The 21,969-nt window shown below is 48.9% G+C and overlaps 1 protein-coding gene across 1 annotated transcript in view; it reads right to left on the bottom strand.

Annotated features, from left to right (window-relative positions):
* PRICKLE2 (prickle planar cell polarity protein 2) overlaps window positions 1-21,969 on the bottom strand; it is an 82,129-nt gene that overhangs the window by 34,760 nt on the left and 25,400 nt on the right. Inside the window, exons 2-6 of the mRNA XM_021695256.2 lie at window positions 17,526-17,639; window positions 14,518-14,655; window positions 10,524-10,727; window positions 7,188-7,374; window positions 995-1,870 (exon numbers count right to left, since the gene is read on the bottom strand). Of these exons, the coding sequence (XP_021550931.2) occupies window positions 995-1,870; window positions 7,188-7,374; window positions 10,524-10,727; window positions 14,518-14,655; window positions 17,526-17,639 (1,519 nt within the window). The remainder of the gene's footprint in view (window positions 1-994; window positions 1,871-7,187; window positions 7,375-10,523; window positions 10,728-14,517; window positions 14,656-17,525; window positions 17,640-21,969) is intronic.

Genomic DNA, 21,969 nt, shown 5'->3' with positions numbered 1-21,969 from the left:
TGCCACACACAACTCACTCGTGGGTTGCACGACACCCTGACTGGTCCGTACCTGGACCAGGAAGACGAGCCCGCCACGCATGCACTCAGATGTCATGGCAAGGTCAAACCGTTCCAAGAGTTCCTAAACATTGTCATTTTTAGTACTTCTCTCACTGCAGGCTGCGGCTAGCTTCCAAGCACAGACTACATGTTGTGTAGCGCCGTCTTAGAGAACTTCCACATCGGTCCTCACAGGCAAATGGGCTAGACCATTTGTCTGGAGAAAGCAGGCATTGGATGGTCTCTCTCTTCCCCCTTCGCTCCTTTTCAGCCTGCCTGCCTTCTCCTGTCTATCCACATTTCTTTGGTCTCTATCTGTACATTAAAATGATCTTCCTAATGAGACACTGGGGTTCGGAACGGCCTTGGAAGCTGTCGTGGGTGCCGTGGTGTCTCAAGCACCACCCGGTGTTGTCAGGGCTGCCTCCAGCTCACAGCTGCCTCTTCTCCTGAATGTTCTCCTTGGCCAGTAGTACCTGCCATGCCCCCTACCCCTATCCACAACCTCATCCCGGAGCTGCTCTCTAGCAGCCCAAAGCCAGTGACTGACAGACACGGTGTGTGGGACGTCAGCCCCTTTGTCGCAAGAGGGAGCCAACTGTACGATGCAACCCATCCTCCAGAGCCCCCTGTGGGGTCAGATTGAAGTTAGATGCCAGCCCAGATAGCACTCTCTGCTTGGCTCCTCCCCCAACCCTGGCCTGTCTCTCTTACCCCCCCTTCCCTGGGAGCCCGCCCTCAACCTGTCCCAGGCATCCTCATCCCTGTCTCAGGCCCTGTTTATAGGGAACACGAGCAAAGATAGAAGCCATCTGAAACTGGGGTTCCCCTCCCGAATGACCTTCTGGAGGAAGGCACATGGCAGGAACAACATGAAAGTCCTGAAGACCAGCTTCGGGTCACTCAGAGATTATTACCTCTTGCTTTCTGTTTTCCAGGTGACCAGAACCTACCTGTTGCATTAGACAGGGCCAGTGATTCCATGGAGCCCGGAGGGGTCTGCTCTGTGGGCGTCACGTCCTCAGTATATTTCAGGGAACTGATTGGATGGCGGGTCCGACACTGCTGAGTGGATATGCCCTCTTCCTCCTCCTCTTCCTCCTCCTCGTATTTGGCCACTGGGATGTTGCCTCGGGTTTCACTAAAGCTCTGACTGGACATATCGCTGTAGCTCTCTTGGGATCTCAGCCTTCCTGGGTAATAGTCCTCGCGGCATTCCTTCATGAAGCTGCCACCGTGCCCCTTCATGGCCAGTGATGAGCTCCTTTTGGGGTTGCTGAAGTGCTTGGCCCACATGTCAGGCTGAGCCCCGGCCCCCTGCCCTCCTGGACTGTAGGAAGTTCTGATGTTGCACTGGCTGAGAAGCTGCAGGGGACTCTGGGACTGGTTCTGCTCCATCTTGTTCCCATAGTGGTAGGGCTCGTCCCGGCTCCGCCAAATGGGGTCCCGGTTGAGGCTGGGCGTCTGGCTGGACAGGCTGAGCAGGTCCATCTGCAGCGACAGGGGGTCCACGTCGGCCGACAGTCGGTTGGAACTCACCTGCAGCTGGCTGTGCTGGTTTAGCATGGGCTCCTCCGTCTTGCCCTTGTTCTTGCCGATTTTGGCACTGCGCCGGGACTCCTTGGCCCTGGCGTTCTGGAAAGCCGAATCGGATGAGTCAGAGCCATTGGGGTCCTCCCCGGCGCTGCAGGCCCGGGAGCAGAATATCTGGCCCTGCTTTGGGAGGAATGGCCGCCCCAGGAGGGATTTCTTGCAGTGAGCACAGCAGAAACAGGTCTCGGTGGCATGCCAGTGTTGGCCGTCGTAGGTCATCTGACCTTGGTCGATCCCTGGGGATGGAAAAGACATGGAACAGGCTGACAAGCTGCTCGGAGCCCTGTTATTATAATGTGAAACACACAGCATCCTGGTTTGGCTCAGGGTTCCAAATACAACAGAATAAAATAACAATAAATCACTAATCAGAACCTCACATAAATGGTATGCATGTCCCATTATGAGAGCCCCCTTGTTCTACCAGTCAGCTGCTTCTTAACTCATTTGCTCTGAGCAGAGAAACAACTAGATCAACATGGCCTGTCCATGAATCCTTCTGCCTGGAATAGATTCTCCCAGACAAAATTACAATAATGCCACTAACACATGATATAAAACTGCTTTAAATGCTTTGCATATAGGTAAAGTCATTTAACCCCTCCACTGTATGAGATGGGTTTCTAATATTATTTCCATTTCTCAGATGGGAAAACAGAGGTACAGGAGGGTTAAATAACTTGCCTCACTCAATACAACCAGGAATCACAGGTGAGATCTGTACCCGGAAGTCTTGCTCCTAACTGAGACATTGACACTTTCTCTTTCACTCTCCTTGGGGGTCTGCTCAAATGCCAACTCCTTGGAGAAGTCTTCCTGCACACCTGGTAGCATGCTCTCCGCTATTTTTCACCCTGACCTGCTATAGTTTTCTTCACAGCACGAACTGTTTGACAATGCACCACCACACATGCGCATCTGCTTATTAATTCTCTCCCCTGCCAGAAGTGAAGCTCTAGGACAAGAGAGTCATTACTTTTCTGTGGCATGTCCAGGAACATGGCCTGATGCATCAGAGGGGCTCTTTACATGTTGAATGGATGACCTGAATCCCCTACCAGCACAGGCCATTCAGATGAAGAAATCACGGGAACAGTTCCGTGGAAAAGAAAAAAGTGGATTTCAACACTTGGTAAGGAAAAACTCGGGTGTGGTTCATCAAAGACATCCTCCACAAGCACGCACACCCTTTGCTTAATGTCATCAGGGAAGGAAGAAAACACATTTCCTCCCCAAGCAAGGGCTGTCCCTGGTTTGCATAATCTTGTTACACACCTGCCCCGAAGGAACCTCCCAGGGGCCCAAGTGCTCTTGCTTCTCAGCATCTCTTCTGCCCCCTGCTGGTTCTAGGACTTAATCTCCCTGTGGGACACCACCTTTTTTTTTTTTAAGATTTTATTTATTTATTTGACAGAGAGAGAGAGCACACAAGTAGGCAGAGCGGCAGGCCGAGGGAGAGAGAGAGGGAGTAGCAGGCTCTCGCTGAGCGGGGAGCCCCACGCGGGATTTGATCCCAGGACTCTGGGATCATGACCTGAGCCGAAGGCAGCCGCTTAACCGACTGAGCCACCCAGGTGCCCCTAGGGACACCACCTTCTTGCCACCCTTGGGCCATGAGCTTTGGGCAGGGCTAAAGCCATGCCTGGACCTAGTACTGGCTAGTAAAAAAACTGTATCTCCCACCCTAGTGGCTGCTTCAGACGTGGGCGCAAGACCTGCACTAGTCCAACGGGAGAGTCACCTGGGACTGTCGCTAAGATAGTGACGTAGGGAGGTTCTCTTGACAGCAGCTGCTAAACTGGCAGGATGGAAGCCTGGATGCATTGGGGTCCCCCTCCTGTGGGGAGAGCCTGTGGGCTATGCAGTCTCATGCAAGTACTGCAGAATGGAAGGGGACCTTTGCAAGACTCCTGATTTCTGATAATAAAAATCTTTGCAGAAATGTAGTACTAGTGTGAACCTCCACCTTCAGTGGCTAGCAGTCTGGAGCCTGGACTCGCCAGGAATCACTCTGAGAGCCCTGTCTGGAGAGCTGGTAAATAAGAAACTGGAGAACGATCTCCAAAGAGAAGGGCAAGAACAAAGGGCAAAAGGCAAAGCAGCTGTCCCGGCCTCCTGTGCTCTCTGCCGCCTACCTTTAGGTCCCTGGAGCCCAGGGAGAGAGAGGTACAAGGCACTTCCTCTCCTACAAGCTCCGCCCCAAACTAAGGGGTCTCTGTTTCTTCGGGAGGGAGTCGGGCCCTAGGGACTGAGAGGGAAGTTTTAGAGGGACGGAAGCTGCCACAAAGGCAAAGCGAAGGCAAAGCGGCCACCGTGGAAATGCACTCCCTGTCAACAGGGCATTCCCGGGAGGAGTGGGAGCTGGCGGGGCGGGGCTAGGGACGGGACCCAGAGCTGCGGCTCCATCCACACTTGGTGCCCAGGCTCCAGGCAGGAAGCAGGGCAGCAGCGCGGGAGGCCGAACTCTGGAGTCCTGCAGAGTGGGGCTTCAGGAGTCAGTGAGGAGTCAGAGGAAGGGAGCTTAGCATCCCAGCTGCATCCCATTCCAGCTGGTTGTGATGGAGCTGCTGAAGCCCATCTGCTGAGGTTCCAATCCCGGCTCTGCAGCTGTGCGACCCTAAGCAAGTGGCTTCATCTCTCTGTGCCTCAGTCCCCTCTGTGGTAAAACGGGGACAATAACAGTTCTGACTTCACCGGGTTGTTATGAGTTAATGTGCAGAGGGTGCCTAGACCTGCATCTGCTAACTACTCTCACTGCTCTTCTTCTCCTAGTTTCGTTACGCCCTGATTGCCCATCTCCCTCTCTGCTCTGAGGGCCACTGCCTGGATGCAGTCCAAGAGCGAGCTCTGGGGCTGGCTCCATCTTCCCTGCCGTCCCCTGCAGAGGGCTGTGCTCACCCCCAGCTGTCCCGCAGCCCAAGCAGCCACAGGCTCACCCGCTCCCTGTCAGAGGCACGCAGGAAGCTCGGTTCCCGTATTTGTCTTCCCCCAGCTGCCTCTCTGAGCTTCTGCAGGGACACACGCTCTGATGTGGCAGCAGGGGCCCAGTTCTGGGGACGGGGCCTTGCAGAAGGCTGGGCTGGGGCTGGGGCGCGCAGAGGGGAGGCGGGTGACAAAACGTCCCAGCAGGCAGTGCAGTGTGGTCCCCGATCAACATCCCTGATGTCAGATGGTCCTGTGAACAGGTCCTGAACTCGAAACATCTGGAAAAGGGCTCTGCTGTTCCACATCTAAGCGTTCCTTTTTAATTCCCCCCTCTGAGCCCTGGAAACCCTTCTTGGAGGGCATGTGTGTGTCGAGCGCTGCTCTAGCCTCGGTCTGTTTACAGGACTGTCTACTCTGCTGCGTGCCGGCAAAAGCCCCGTTGCCCTAGCGACGGCTGCCTGATGCAGGGTCCGCTCTGAGCGGCTGTATAAATACGGAGTATTTGTATAATAAGGTCAGAGCAAAGCACCAGGAGATGGTGGTATGCAGGAGAGACAGAGCATACCCTTTCACTGGTGCAGGAAAATGAGGTTTCACAGAAAAGTAGGGGAAGGGAAAGAACAAAATCAGGGACCACATTTTAACTACAGCAGTGATAATACTGCAGGCCACAGAGGTCCCCCTCTCTGGTAAAACGCTGATGCCTTTTTCTGGATTTAAGAGGGAGGAGAAGGCAGTGCCTGTCAAAGTCCTGAAATAGCTAGAAGGAGAGAGAAAGAGAAGAAAACAGAGGGGCCTTCTGAGGTGGACCTGCTGTGGTGACCGACAGATTTCCTCTCTTCCAAGTTGCTGAGCAAACATTTTAAGCGGCAGTTTCTGGTGAGGCTTTTAAGGCCCAATGGAAAGGGACAGAAGAAATAGCAACACCAGCGAGAAGCGGGTGTCGTGGTGGCAGGTGAGCTGTCCGTACCCTCGCCGCCTACTGGCAGACCCAGAATCCATGCACAGCAGTGCTGGCTCTGAAAGCTGCACCATCTTCCCCCCGACACAGCCCACCCTGGCCCTCCTCATGTGGCCAGCCACCTATCCAAATTGAGGTCCCCATTTCCTAACTCTTAGCATCAAAGCAAGTCTGTTTCCCTGTTTTGATCTTGTGAGAAATGAAAGCTGGTGGGTCCCTGGTTGAGGCATCAGGCCGTGAGAGGGGGAGGCCAGTCAGGGGTTAGGGGAAGGTAGATGGGCACATCACCCAGGCCCCCCAGCAGGGAATACTGCTGGAGAATACTGCTGCATAGCAATGCTGAACCCCGGGCCCGGCAGGGACTCCAGTTCCAAAAGGCCTCATGGAAGCAGACCTGAGTCTGCGGGGACAGACTGCCCAACAACAAAGGGCCACTGAGCACACAGTAGGTGCCTTGCCTGCAAAGCTGTGATTTTTACCAGCTCCCAAAGCTCTCCAAAGTACTAGTTAGGTTTTCATTTGAATAAAAGATCACTTCTGACGAAGCAGGGAGACAAAGTCACTTCTTTTGGTTCCTGATAAAATCCTTGACATGGGGCAAAATGGGCTCCCAGGCTGATTATCTCCACATCTCCCCACTAGAGGTAAGAAGCTGGCAGCTTCTGAGCAGATTTCTTGGACGTGCACAAGCCACAGGAAGAGCAGGTTGCTGGTCTCCCAGACATTCATCCCCTGCTAGCTCTTTCTTTTCCTTTTTAAAGGGTGGCTCATTCTGAAGGTGCCAGAACAGGCGAGCTGAATGAAGAAGCCACAGATGCAGCATGATCTGGAAGAGCGCTGAAGGGTTGAACAAATCGGTTATTTGCAAAGGGAAAATGATTTCCACCATCTCAGATCTGCTGCTTCTTTGGGGAGTTTATAGCTTATAAGCTATTTCAGGTTCTCTTGCTTTGTATTTGGCTGGGTCAGCTTTTGCTGATTTTTTTTTTTTTTTTTAAGACATGCTTTCCAGAAACCATTTGGTTTTCTTGACAACCCCTTCCTACCAAGAGGACTATGCTGGTTCCTCCCTCTGTGGATCCTCAAGTTTTCCAAGGAGGCTGTGGAAGACATCTGTTTACATTTTCCCTCAGAGTTTCCTTCTGGGACTTCTCCCCCTCCCCTTGGTAGTGGGGCTGTACATCCCATAACCCCATCTCGGGGGTGGGCCTATGACTCAGGCAGGCCAACCGAAATACCCTCTTGTCTTGTTTCCAGGGTGGCACACGTGACCAAACCAGGGATGATAAGGTTCCTATTTGGAGGAACCGATTTGGATACTAGAACAGATGTGGCCTCACTCCTTTTGAGATTGCAAGTGCTAAGATTATGTATAATCGGGGAGTCCTCTTAGCCAGCATGTGAAGGCAGCTTGCTTTTTACCGATGCCAACAGAAGGCAAGTAGTGCTGAGACACAAAGGATAGAAAACCCTCCAGACTTTGAACCCTTGAACCATCCCTACCTGAAGCAAGCACACTCCTTGAACTTTCCAGTAAAGTGAGCCAAGAAAGTCCCTTTTTTCACTTAAGCCAGTATGAGTTGAGAGCCAAAGGGCTTCTAACTATGCCAGATGCCAAGGAGACCCAGTCACATTAGGACTGAGCTGAGTACCAAGCGTTGCCTCACCTATGTGTTGGGCACAGGTGTCGCAATATTCTGCATACAAGGACTCGAAGCAGCGGCAACAGTAGGGCCTTCCCTCCTTCATGATGTAGCGCTGGCCGCCAAGCACCGTCTCGCACTCGAAGCAGCAAAAGTGTTTCATGTGCCAGTGCCGTCCCTCAGCTTCTGTGCATTCGTCTGCAAAGATGATCTAGAGATGGGGAAGCCAAAGGATCAGTGGTTAAGACCCAGCCAGGAGAATGCACTTTACCGGAGAAGAGCTATGGGGACCCCAAACTAGAAGGAGGGGAAAGCAGGTCTTTCCCACAAATTACTCAATAAAAAAATCTTATCTGTACTTGCATATTCTATATCGATATCACTTAGCACATTGGGATTTGCCTAAAGCATAATTAACCACAGTTTTGGGCCTGCCCAGATATTAATTGAACCACATTTTAATAAGAGAAATAAAGGTCTACCCTGAAGAATATAAAGCAAGACCAGACACCGATGGTTTGTGGGCACTTTGGACAACACATACATGTCTTATTTGGCTGATGCAACATCTTTTTAAAAATAGGGAATGTCATTTTAACACCTAGACTCCTGGTTTCTTTGTTGAAAACACAGTATTTGAGAAGGAGGACTGCTAGATGAGTGGTGAGTTCTCCAGTTCGGTCATATTTTTCACCACTCACTGCTGTCTTAAAATGAGTCACCTTCGTGTACAAAACCTGCCTTGCCCTCAGAAGCATTTGTGTTTTGACCTCTAATATAGACTTTTTAAAATTTCAAAGCACAGACTTCAAAGCTGACTACAAACTACAGTAATCAAGGCAGCGTGGTACTGGTATAAAAACAGACGTATAGATCAATAGAAGAGAACGGAAAGTCCAGAAACAAACCCAAACATTTATGGCCAACTGATTATCAACAAAGATGCCAAGGACATTCAATGGGGAAAGAACGGTCTTTTCAACAAATGTGGCTGGGACAGCTGGATAACCACATGCAAAAGAATGACTCTAAGCCGTATACAAAAATTCATTCAAAAGAGATCAGAGACCAAAGGAACTACATACTATAAAATGCTTAAAAGAAAACACAAGTGTAAATTTTCAGGACCTGGATTAGGCAATGGTTTCGTAGCTATGACATCGCAAGTGTAAACAACAAAAGGAAAAAAAAAACCAGATAAATTGGACTTCATCGGAATTAAACACTTCTGTGCTTCAAAGGACGTCAAGAAAGTGAAAATGTAACCACAAAATGGGAGAAAATAGGTGCAAAGTATGTATCTGATAAGGAACTAGTATCCAGAATATAGAAGCAACTCCACAATAAAAAGAAAAATCACTCAATTAAAAAAAAACAACAACAAAAAAACAGGCAGAGGATTTGAATACACAGTTCTCCAAAAAGAAGATAGACAAATAGCCAATAAACACATGAAAAGATGCTCAACATTATTACCCATTAGGGACAGACGTATCAAAACCATAATGTGATACCATTTGCACCCACTAAGATGACGAATGAAAAGTAGTGTTGAGGATATAGAGAAACTAGAACCTCCTTCCCTGAGAGTGGGAATGTAAATGCCATAGCTTCTCTGAAACAAAGTCTGCATTCCCTCCAAAACTTGGACACAGAATTGCCCTATGATCCAGCAATTCCACTTCCACGTAGATACTCAAGAAAACGGAAAAATATATGTCCACACAAAAACCTGCATATGAATATTCATAGCGGCATTGATCATGATACTCAAAAAGTGGAAAGAACTTAAATGTCCATCAACTAACAAATGGCTCTACCTAACATGACCTATACACACGAACTGAGTATTATTCAGCCTTGGGAGGGAATAATGTGCCGACACGCTACAACGTGGATTCACCCTGAAAACATTACACCAGGTGAAAGATCATGTTCACAAAAGATGACACACTGTCTGATTCCACTTATGTGAAATGTTCAGAATATGTAAATGCATAGAGACAGAGAATAGACTAGTGGCTGCCAGGGGTAGGGGGAGGGGAGAAGGGAAGGGACTGCTAATAGATACAAAGTTTCTTTTGGGGGTGATGAAAATGTCCTGGGATTAGACAGCAGGGAGAGTTGTGCAACTTTATGAATATGCTAAAACCCACCAAACTGGACACCTAAGAAGGGTGAACCTTACGCTAGGTGAATTACATCTCAATAAACAAAAATTTCAAAAACCTCAATCACCATATAAAGTATTAGGAGCACTAATTTCCAGAAGTGGAAACTGAGGGATGAAGGTAAAGTGGCTGCCTGAATTCAGGTGGAACTGAATTCAGTTTCCCAAATACCCATCTAGAGGGTCTCTCCAGAACATCACCATCAGCATTAGAATCCAAATTAGTTAAGGCTGGTCAGCTTCCTCCTAGAAAAGTGAACCCCTCCCAGGCAGGCAGGAGTGGGCTGTGGCTGAAAAGGGGAGTGGTTGCAGAAGCCCACACTGCTGTTTGCTGGGTCAGATGGAACCAGAAATCCACTCTGTGTAGGAGGAAACCCCTATCCAAGATCTTTCCCAAATTATTCCCATAAAAGTGGTCAGGTTTAGAATATTCTCTTTTCTCCTCCAAACTTTTTATTTTTTTAACTTTGTATAGAAATACAAGCTCCAAACTTGTGAATCCAAAGCAGATTTTCTCTTCTTGCAGCTTACAGATCAGATCTGGGTGTGCCTGTGGTGGGAGAAAACACCAGGCACGGACTTGGTGTTCTAGTCCGCTTTCTGACCTGGGGTAGCCAATTCAAGTACCTCTCAGAGCGTGGGGCAGGACTCTCCTAAGGGAGTATGCACCTGCCTCCTGAATCCCCATCAGAACTTTTGTCAGTTACGGGGAAACGAAATAGTGCCACCAAATGTCCCTCTTCTCAAACCAATGTGTCCCATTGAAGCTCAGGAATCCCAACTCTTTTAAGACTTAAGTGCCACACCATTACTGATGATTACTCCCCGGGACCCAGGATGAAATCGAAAACTGCACAGTGCTTATCTTTGAGAGTTTGGGGCTGCCCTAGTGCCGCTGACACTCAGCTACAGAAACTGCCCTCCAACCTGGATGCCCAGGAAATGGCAACCTGCAGGCAACCAGGGAGGGGTGGGGCTTCTCCCGCGAGGCGTAATCCAGGAAGGTGGAGCGGCCTCTGGTTTTCTTCTGTGCAGAAGAGCACAGGACAAAGTGTGGCCTGTGGCCAGACGGAGGGGCGATGGGCGGGGCGGACGGAGGGGCGACGGGCGGGGCCTCCCCCATGGGCGGCGCCTCCCCGTGGGCGGGACCGCCCCCACTCCCCCGCCGCGGCAGGGCAGCGTGCTCTGACCTCATCACAGGCTGCGCAGCGCGGCTTCAGGCACTCGGCGTGGTGCCGGCCACAGTATATCTTCCCATCTTGGTAAAAGTAGATCAGATCCACCAGCAGCTCGTTGCAGACGGTGCAGATGAAGCACGGCGGGTGCCAGCAAACGCCGTGGCCGGCACGGGACGCAAACACGGCGATGTCCCCGCCGTTAATCTGGCCTCCGCACTGCGAGGCAAACAGACACGTCAGTACAAACACCAGCCCGTCTGTCTCTCGGGGGCGCGCCGCACGCCGGACTGGATAAAAGCCCACCACTCCCATAAGGGCGGGTGGCAGTGAACTTGTTTTCAAGCTAGTCACTGTGCTACCTGCTTTACATACACGGCAGGGCGGGTTTTGTTTGCCCGCCCTCCCACTCTTCTTCCTTCCAAGGAAGACAAAGCTAAAGTCACTGAGGAAATCAGGACTCGCAAGGTGGGAAAGACAGAAAAGCTCCTTTGGCAGAAGCTCTACAGACAGGGGGCAAGCTGACCCGTGGTGAAGGTGTCCGTATCTTCTAGAAGCTCCCAACTCCATCAGGAGGCACAGCTGAGTGTAACACCACAAGGAGAAGGGGGTGGGGGTGTGCATTAAGGGCGCTGTACCATGGGAGAGGGAGGGGCGCCTGGGTGGCTCAGTTGGTTAAGCGTCTGCTTTTGGCTCAGGTCATGATCCCAGGGTCCTGGGATTGACTTCCACGTCCGTTGGGGAGCCTGCCCTCTCCCTGTGCCTGCTACTCCCCCTGCTTGTGTTCCCTCTCTCTCTGTCAAATAAATAGGATAAAATCTTTAAAAAAAAAAAAAAAAGATGGGAGAGGGAGTGGGTTCATAAAAGTACTTAAATGATTTCTCCAAAGCCTTTCAGGCATATTTTCAGTCTGCTTTCTCTAACATCTTTTTACCTAGTCTTGACTGAAAAGGTACCACTTCTAAGGCCACACCATGGAAAGGGCTTCTCTCCCCTTCCTATCTTCTTGCTCATGTTCCAAAGTTCCTTTCCCAATGCAGAAAGGAACAAGGCAGCATCTCTGAAAACCCATGTTATGGCTGAGGCTGGGCCTCTGAGGGAGGAGTAAAGTGTGAGGGTGTTGGGTCCTGGGAAAGGCTCTCTGCTGACCATGGCATTGACCATGAGGTTCATGGGCTGAGGATCTAGTTCCATGGCCTAAATGAGTGGCTGGCTCTGGGGACAATGTCTAAAGAGTAGAAAAGATACCTCTAATACCACACCCCGGCCATCATACAGGATTAAACGTTTCATAGGAAACGAAGTAAAGGTCTCATGGAACAGTCTCTGGGAGCTCATTAAGGTAGTGACCAGATAAAAGAAAAATACTGTTGCAGAAAGTAGTATCCTTGCCTTTTATAACGTTGGTAGACCTGGGATAGGCACAGTGATAACAGATAAACGGAAGCACATTAAAAGTTTCAAGGGTTTATTTGAGCAAATACAGATTTAAGTTGGGCAGCACCAAACTGAAGGTGGTTAGGAGGGCTCCACCTACCTGGAGCCAGGAGGGAGGTGCTTATAGAGAAGACAGGGATGCAAAGCAAGGAAATTAATTGACCGGCTGTGGCTTAAGTGGTTGCCTTATTTGAGAAAGCCTACTTGCCTACTGGCAATTGGCTGGTCTTAAGTGTCATTTTCTCAATGGTAAGACACTGCCCTTGGCTTAGGTTTTGGTTTGCTCACATAGGTTATAAAGCTATCAGAGACATCTCAGTGTAATGGCCTCTTTGTTCAATTGCTTTAACAATACAGAATCCCATGTAATCCTCACCTTAATTCCATGATGTAGGCATTTGTCACCTACATTTTGCGGATGACAAAATGGAGGAAAAATAACATGGTCAAGGTCATCTGGCAGAAACATGAGTCAAACTTCTCTGCCTCCGTGCTTCTGTCACTATTCTACACAACTTTTGACACCCACTCATGAAATGTCCAACCTTCCTTTTTCCTTAAAAGAGCGCAGCTGGGCTGGTTCCAGGAGACAGATCTCAGAGGGACAAAATTCCTGATGCGAGGACACCGAATCTCACATCTTTTCTTTTTACTTATTTTTTAAACTGCTGTTAGCATTTTTACAAGTATTTATTTATTTATTTTAGAGAGAGAGAGAGAGTGGGGTGGGGGAGTAGGGACAGAGGCAAAGGGAGAGAGAAACTCAAGCAGGTTCCGCACGAGCAGGGAGCCCAATGCAGGGCTCGATCTCCCAATTCTGATATCACATTTGAGCTGAAACCAAGAATTGGACACTTAACTGACTAAGCCACCCAGGAGCCCTGTTTTTTTTTTAAAGATTTATTTATTTATTTTGAGAGAGAGAGAGAGTGTGGGCGGGTGAGGGACAGAGGCAGAGGGAGAGACAATCCTCAAACAGAATCCCACTGAGTGTAGAGCCTAATGCAGGGCTCAGTCCCAGGACCCTGAGATCCTGACCTGGGCTGAAATCAAGAATCAGTTGCCCAACCAACTGAGACACCCAGGAACCCCTCTCCTTTTTTCTTTTCCTGAATCTCACATCTTAACCACTGACCACCTGCATCTCAAGGGTGAGTATCAAGGGTGAGGATTCCACTGCCCAATCTCTGGTCCTGTGGTTCCCCTATTAAGTAGCATCTCCATTCCACCCACCTGAACCTTCTCACCCCATGCCTTTGAAATCTCAAAAAAAGGGCCACCAAATGGCACCCACTCTCCTCAGGTAGTATCTCGATTTCTCCTCACTGAGCCAGTTCATGTATCTTCAGCACCTGAATGGTTTCCTTAAGAGCTTAAGGAACTGGATGAGGCTTTTCAAAGAACAGCACAGCCAAGAGCAGTGCCAAAAATGATGATCAGCACCAGAAGGCTCTGTGGCTAAGAGGAGGGGCAGGGAGAACCCAGGCAGGCTGCATTTCCACCTTTCTTTCTTTAAAACCTTCTGCTACCATGCCCTGAGCTCTCTGCAGGAGAGTAAGAGGAAAAACAACCCCCAGACCCAACTCAGTGAGGCCCTGGGGAGAATGCAGGGGGGCGGGGTGGCACATGCATTTCGCTAAAGAACCCTCAAACCCAAGGAGACGACCCTTTACCACCCCTTTAAATGGTGCTGGGATGATCCCATGGTCCAGGCAAATTCCATTTTCTAAAGGACTCATTTTAAAACATAAATCCATCATGTCATTCCTGTGCTTAAATCCTTCAAATGGCTCCCCATCTCCTTCCAATGGCTTACACAACTGGCCCTCCATGAACTCTGACTTCACCTGCTACCTCTCTCCCTTCACTCCCTCTGCCGTGCCACAATGGCCAACGCGCTGTTCCTTGAACACAACAGAAAACGCCTCTGTCTCCAAGCCTTTGAGCTGCCTGTTCCCTCCACCCTCTGTGATCTGCAGGACGCACTCCCTCAGTTCCTGCAAGCCTTTGCACAGAGGCCACCTTCTTCTTTTTTTAAGATTTTCATTTATTTGTTTGAGAGACAGAGTGTAAGCGAGAGAGCACGAGTTGGGGAGGGGCAGAGGGAGAGGGAGAAGCAGACTCCCTGCTGAGCAGGGACGACCCCCCCACCCCCACCCCCACCCTCCCAACACAGGGCTCGATCCCAGGACCCTGAGATCATGACCTGAGCTGAAGGCAGACATTTAACCGACTGAGCCACCCAGTCGCCCCCAGAGGCCACCATCTAAGTGGTGCCTTGCCCGGCTACTTTCCTGAAAATTGCAAGATCCCCACACCCCCCAGTGCTTGCAGCCTCCTTCCCTGCTATATTTTTTCTTCTTTATTTTATTGTTTGACTTTTTCCCCTAGAATGGACCTCCTTACAAGCGGAAAATCAAAAGCTGTCAAATCTTTTGTTCACCGCTGTATCGCCAAGAGCTAGAACTGTGCCCGGCGCATGGTAGGCACTCTATGAAACAGCTGTTGCAGGAATGAATGCGTGACAGGACGCCAACACAATTCCTCCCCGCTCCCTGGAATCCATGCTCACCTGTTCACAGATAGCTCCTGTCATCGTGACTGGGAAGGGCCTGACATTCCCTCGACCCAAGTTTTCACGTTTCCTCTGGTTGCTGAAGAGCTTCAGCTCCCTCTTCTCCTCCTCATCCAGGGAGTTGCAATATCGAACCTGGACAGACACAGAGAATGTCATGGAGGCCGTCGCCCTCGCTCCGTGGGATTTCTGAAGCCCACGCCCCAGAGTTTTCTCGTTAAATGTGCTCCCACTCAGCTTTACAGCGCAGGCCTGCGCTGGCCCACCAGCGGGCTCGGGGCTGGTGAACATGTCTCTCCCTCAGACAAAAGAGCCTTCTGAAGGCGCTGAAGTCCAGAGCCCAAGTCATGAGCAGGCTCAAGGTTCTGTAACAGTCCCTCAGCCTTACTATCTGCTCCGCTGCCCCACGAAGATCCACATCACGTCGGGGAGCTCTGGCGCTAGTCAAGATCTGGGACTTTTTCCTACTTTAAAAATGATGTGGATCTTCAAATGGATTGTGGGGTCCTGATACGTTCACCTTCTTGTGTCCATGTGCGTGATCCTTGACACCAAAGGATGGCTCCAGGCCAGCAAGCCAGAACGGTGGTCAGAGGGCTCCCAGCTTCTGTTCTCCCACCTCATTTTGGGAAAATGGGGAGCCAAAGGCTTGAGGCGAAGGAGTTGGTCCAGAGGTACGTGCCCTGCTTCACGGAAGTCCCTGCATGTTTATCTGTGTGCAGGAGGGAAAGGGCGGCCCACTGGGCTTTGGCTAATCCATCTACTTGCGTAAGATATTTGCTTTCTTGTTAAACACAAAAACTCATGGCATTAAGGGAGGGACACTATGGACACTCAAATCCAGCATTTCCCAGTCTTTCCCCCTTATTAACACATACCACGGGAATTCTGCCATAGTCTCGAACTATTATTAATACTGTTTTTAAAATGGTCTCACTTTTTAAAACTTGAATACATTTATTTAAAAAGAAAGTATATTATGATTATAAATTAAAAGTTAGTACCACCTACAAAAACCAGAAGGTGACCGTAAAACAAAACAACGTGAGAACGAAATCAGGTTGTTAGATTCTAGCTACTTCTGCTCAGGGGAGATCCTGAAACAGAGATTCTTAACACGGTTACTTAAAAGTGGAGACTGGTATGAGTTGGAGAGGTGTGAGAAAACTGCTAGCCCAAACTGAAATCCCACCCCCCACACCCTGGGGCTGATTCAACCACTCCACCGGAGGAATGAAGCACAATTTAAAAGGGAGTGAGTGATTCTCTTGTTATGTGGCTCACTTTCACTTACTATCATGTCTCTGCACCACCCAAAGTCCTGTGTCTGTCAGGCTTTGGGAAACACGGACCTCATCCCATGTCCTGTCTTTCTTTGCAGTAACAGCGGAAAGGTTAGGTGAAATGCTCAGATGGTTTGTTATATGACACTTAGTGGGAAATCTTTGGATCAGAACTGTTGCATCCTAACTGGAAAACCAGTGCAGCCGGGTATGTCTCAGCTGCTTCATCTGAGCAAAAGAGGGAATGATCAGTTACTGACTTTAGAACCACTCTTTGTCCTCAAAAGGACCATGTTCAAGTGGGCAAAATCTGCCCACTGGGTCACTTGGAAGGAATTCTCTCCAACAGGAAGAAGAGAATTTGAATGGTCTCTTTTCAAAAAACTACAGTTAACTGTAAACAGAATAAATCGTTAAAAGCAGAGAACAGATCACCTTGCTCTATCAAGTAAAAAAGTGTTGAAAGAAAGCCGTCCTGTGGATGTCCCCGTAAGCACCACCGCTGTGACCTGACTAGCCCAGAATGTACGGTTACACCACTGACATTTTATGGATATGCTTTTAAAGAAAGGCACTCCCCTCCTGCTTGTAAAAACACGCATTTTCACTTCCAAATTAGTTAACTGGGCATCGGGTTACAGTGCTTGCTCTCGGGTTTAAAGGAGAAAACAGTTAGTATTTGTTTTCTGAAGTCGGAAATGGGCGACAGGAAATCATGGCTCTCTTTCTAGGGACTTGCTTCAGTTTTTAAGCTTTTGCTTCACTTATGCAAATTTATTTTTGAGGCTGTTGAATTATCCCTTTTGATCTGAATATGGGAAGATAAAGACTAAAATAGCACCTACTCAATTTGCCCAGAGATCTGGCTTGTGGGTGGGAGCAGTCGGTAGAGAGCTGGGGTCCAGCTCTTTAGAGGGATTATCTCTCCTTTCGATTTAAAATTGTTTAAAATGCAATCAGTTAAGTGGACAATTCAATTCTAGAGGATAACTATTTTTAAAAACCAGATACTTGAAAATTAATTTCTAGTTTACAAACCTAAGCCCTTCAAGCAGGGTGATCTTTTAAAAATGTATTCATGGACTGCCCTTTATGAGCAATTTGATTTCAAAGATAAGAAACACCTAATTACTGTGACTTCTATTGAGAGGTTCAGGAAAAAAAGGACAGCCTGCAAGCCATCCTTCCACGTGTTCAAATGGTGGCCCTGCAAAGTTGGCCTTTCAATGACAAAAACACAGACATTCAGAGCTGCAAATTTGGATATGTGACTTCTATTGCAGCATAACGTGGAAAACTTGCACACTTCTTTAACATGAAAATGCCAGAGAGTCACAACGTTTTTTGCAGGGCTTGACCTTCAACTGGCCCAGGGAATTGCAATCAGCTAAGGGACTCAGGCAACCAGCACATTCTTCTTCAACTAGGAAAACCTGGGCTTGAGCTTTTAACTTTTAGGGCTCCCTGGATACCCCAAAACGGCTAGTAGCGCCAGGCACAGAGGTGAATCCAGTCCATAATGAGATCTGCTTCTCGGTAACACTCTCCAGAAGGTGTTGGGCCGTTTCTTTTGGCTCTAATTAAGGAAGCTAAATCCTAAAATGAAGGGCCAGAGTTTTTCTTCAGAGACCTCTCCGATCACAGCATTCTGATTATGAAGAGGGTAACAATTCACAGAAGCTTCTAAGACAAGCCTTCATAAGGCCCCCGCGAGCCCCTTACCTCATTGTCATGTGGCGGCAGCTGGTGTAGTAGCTGCTTGATTCGAAGTTTCTCTCCAGGACTGTTGACGTAAGGAACCTTCTCCTCTGGCAGACAGCTGTAGTACTGGTGAACCTGCAGGAGGAAAGCGCATGGGTCACTTGGCCGTTCCCACTCCCTGGGAAGAGGATCCCGGCACACATTTGACTTCCTGTCCTTTCCACCCTTTGCAACTCAACAGCATCTGCGGTTCTCACTGCAAGCAGACAAATTCATCCTTGAAGAAAGAGTGGGGCGAGTCACCCGTATCTTGGGGCTTTCCCTCTCTGGCAAGGGAAAAATAAAGCCAGCAAACTTTCCTAGAAAAAGAGAATTCGGCAAACAGGCGGGGGAACCCAGAGGGTAGAGCTTTGTCGGCAGGCTCCCCCCCCGCCCCGAGAGAGAGAGAAAGAGAGAGAGACAGGGCAACTTTACCATTTTCTCTGTGAGTCTCTGGCATGCACCGTGCCTCCCTAGTCAAAGGGATCTGTCAGTGCCTGCCTCACCCTGGAGTCAGGGCCAGGCTCTGGCACTCGCTGAGCTGCTGGGTCCCTCAGCCTCCACCTACATTAAAAGCCCTCTAGGTTTGGAGCACTTTATAAGGGCAGGTAGCAGTTCCCATCTGTCCGAAAAGAGAATCACTACATCTGGGATACTGAGTATGTAATTAAAAATTATCATTGACAGGAGTAGTTTTGCACATCCCAGAATGCTCCTGTTTACGGCTGTCAGGGCATATTCTTGCACTTTCTGGGGCTGACTCAACTCTAACAAAGACTTGGGAAGGCATCTAATTTTGCCTGAGAAAAGAAAACAGACATTCTACTATCCAGCTGTATGCAAAACTAGGGTCAGGAAAAACTGGCCAAAACAGAAGGTATGCTATTATACAGGAGAGGGGGAAAAAAAAAAAATCCCACAAGCTCAGATGACATCATGGAAAATTCTTTTCAACTATCTCTTAGCATCATGACCAGATCTTGCGAAACAAGGCATCCATTCAACAAGACACAGAAGACAGGAGACTTGAGGCTCTAAATTCATTATATTTGTTCCACTCCACAAACTTGGTCTAATTCCCTTGAGTTTAGGGAGCCCTGGACATGAATACATTTTTTGGGAAGGCTGGGGCAAAGAGCTACAGAAGCTCTGTCTACTTTGATCTCCAGAAACAAAATCATAACTTTTTTAAAAGGTGGGGGGAGGGAAAGGCTTTGCAATGACAAGGCCTTAAAATAAATGCGAAGGCCACCTTTATTTTCATAACACATGATTGTAACCATTCACCATCATGTGCGTATTACTGTCTTAAGCAGAGCCCAAAGGCAGCCATAAACAGACTGCTCATAGACTGGCTGGCTTTCTCAAAACAGGGCCCTGCAACCCCTCCCTAGAGGCACCTGGCAGGGAGCCACGTCCTGGGATGCGAAGGAAGGGTTCCGGGTTTTGAAAGCAGCCCACAGGTTACCAGCCCTTTCTCTGAGAAGAAATGAAAGCCAGATCATAGTTAGTTTGGGATGAGGAGCTGGCCATGGGCCCATCAGAGACCGGCACCCCACTTTATGCTCAGAGGAATCCGTGCATCGTACGCTGTAGCAGGTAAGTGCAGGCGGAAAGCAGAGGCCTGTGTCTTGGGAATGGGCCTCACCCCCCAAGTTGACAGACTGCTTCTAGCAAAGCCTTGCTGCAGCATCCCTCTGTCATTCCCACACTAGTGACAGAACCTTGGGGACAGATGCTAATAAGAAAGGAAATCACTGGAGACTCTTGACAGGGGAGTCCAATTTGAGTGCAATGGGCTGTCTCCTGAATTGCCCGTCAGGACTCACACACCCCTCTTTGCCGCCCAGGGCACGGGCATCCCTGAGAGCCCGTGTGACTTGGCACCTTGAGCCCAGCCTTCGCTGACACTGGCCACGGCTGAGCCTGGCTGGAATCTTCCTTGCCTCTTTTGCAGCTTGGGCCAGCTGTTCCTGAACCCCCATTCACGGCTCTGTCACTTGCCATCTCTGTGTTCCTGAGTGAGTTCCAGAACCTCTCAGAATCCTTATCACAGGATTGTAGCAATCAAACGAGAGTGAAGGCAAAGCACTTGGCCCTCAATAACAATCAGTAGCACGAATACATAGTGGTGAGTCTATTATCCGGCCCACAGGCTCCCAAGGGAACAATCCAGATTTTCCTGGCCTCTCTTCCATTTTGAGAGGCAGAGCCACACTATCAGCTTGCAGAGTGAGACCAAACCTGGAGGCCTCCAACTACCTTAGTCTAAGAAAGAAGGCGGTGGTGGGGTGGGGGTGGGGGTGGGATGTTATTTAAGCTAGTTTGATTTCAGAGGGAAAAAAAGCAGATTCTTACAAAGATGTGGTGTTCTCTCAAGAAACCCAACAGAATCGTAGGGTCTCAGAAGGAAACGGCACCGGCTACTGAAAGGTGACTGGTAAGGGATTCTCATCTCTCTAGGTCCAGTGTCCTCTTATCTCTGCCCTGGTCTTCTTCCTCAGCAGATCTGTTCCTTAGCTTCTCAAAGTTTAAGGTTTCCCACAGCTCCTGAACTTACACAACCTCCTTTCACGGCCATCCTAGACTGACTCACTTGGCTCCGTTCCCAAGTCGCCAGAGAAGGACGCTGCCTACCCCATCTTGGGCAAGGTCCACACCTGCAGACTGGATCGGAGAAGTTCCATCCTGTTTTGAGATGTTAGGGCTGGGCAAAGTAGAGGTGGCCATGAATGGACACCTCCAAGGACCAGGAGCTTAATAAATACCCTGGCAAGCTGAGTTCCATCTTAAAGACTTTTAATTCTTCTGACTACTCTTTAAGAACATAGCTCTATCTTTCCTGGCTGGGCATCTTGTGTTGCCTTTTATAATTCAAGCCTACTGATCACAGCCGCAGAAAATACGTCCTTTCTACCAGCATCCAATAATTCCTTGAATATAGAATGTACTAAAAATAATTCCTCTCAAAAGGCAGTCAACAGTTTGGTGGATGACTTCAAAACTTACCTAGTGAAATGCACCATTTTGAAACCAAATCAGCTAATATTAACTAACAACCTCCCAAATCGTCCCCATGTCACATGGCAGGTGATCCGGCTTGCTCGGAGGATGGGGAATGAGTTGGTCCTTCACCACTTCCCTTGGTCCTTCCATCACTTGGCTTCTGTGTCTCCTCCTGATGTTCAAGAGCTTGGGAAGTCCAAGCTCTTCCTTCAACAAAGGGATGGGAAGGATGGAGAAGCTCCCCTCTTGAATTCCCAATCTGGGTCTGGCTCGACAAAGAACTGCTGCATGTAGTTTCCTTCAGCATCCTCCAAAATAAAACTACTGTGTAGCCCAAAACAAACACTGAGCAAACCAATGGTAAGGGGAAAGTATGTAGTGTACTTTCTGGCACTACAGAAATTAAATTTGGCACCACCACTGAAAATCCTGCAGATCGCTCATTTTCGTCCAACCATGCTTCTCTCGTTAATTTTCACAAGCAAATAATCATATCCAATAGAATTTTGTCAATGATGACCATGACCAAGCAATACGTGCTACGGTGATCACTTTTTCCTCCTGTGTATACTGAGTATCATTCTCCAAAAGGACTATGGCATGTGCAGGAAACTTGGTTCCATGTACTCATTACTCAGGTAGAGGTGCCCTGCGATACTGCACCCTGGGTTGAGCTGTAAGAGGTACACTTCCCCCAAACAAAAGCATTTTGCACACAATCAACTGGCTCAGGAAAATGAGATAGCTGAAGGCCTTTATTTATGGTGTCACTCCCCACAGCGAGGTTTGGCAAGAGCTTCAGTCTGTGTCAGAGGGATTGTTAGAGCTTTAGTCGGTGTGCAAATAAAATCTACAAAGCAAGGCCTCGCCTAGTTGGAAAGACTGGGTTTGTTAGAAGGAACTGCACATTTGACAGCATATCTGCCTGGGCAGAGAAGGGAGGGAGGGAGTCAAGTGACTCCCTGTTGGAGAGAAAAGTGTGCTAATTAAAAAAAAAAAAAGTGCAAAGTGCTTCATTTAGAGCGGTGGTTCTCAAATTTAAGCTCGCATCAGAACCACGAGGACAGCTTCTTAAAACACCTTTCTGATTCCACAGCCCTGGGGTGGGGCCCGATGGTTCGCATTTGTACCACCTTCTCCTTTGATGCCCCTGCTGGTGGTCCAGGGAGCACATTTTGAGAGCCTTAGAGTCATCCAGCAGTTTTCCCTCAATAGCCAATGCCTTGAGAGTGCCGGGTAAATGATGCTATTCCTACACATGCCTGGAGATCCAGGAGGCCCAGAGGAGGGGAGGTTCGGAACTTGTTGAATCTCACTTAATTTTGCAGGTATCTCTTGCCACACCTACATACATGCTTAAGAAGGGGGATTCCATCAGCTCTGGTAAGGATAAGCCATTCTAAGGGCAAAGTGCTCCTAT

Source organism: Neomonachus schauinslandi, chromosome 1, assembly GCF_002201575.2.
Source record: "Neomonachus schauinslandi chromosome 1, ASM220157v2, whole genome shotgun sequence".
Classification (NCBI taxonomy): domain Eukaryota; kingdom Metazoa; phylum Chordata; class Mammalia; order Carnivora; family Phocidae; genus Neomonachus; species Neomonachus schauinslandi.
Note: the sequence above shows the minus strand (reverse complement) of the source record. Positions and strands in the feature narration are given on the sequence as shown.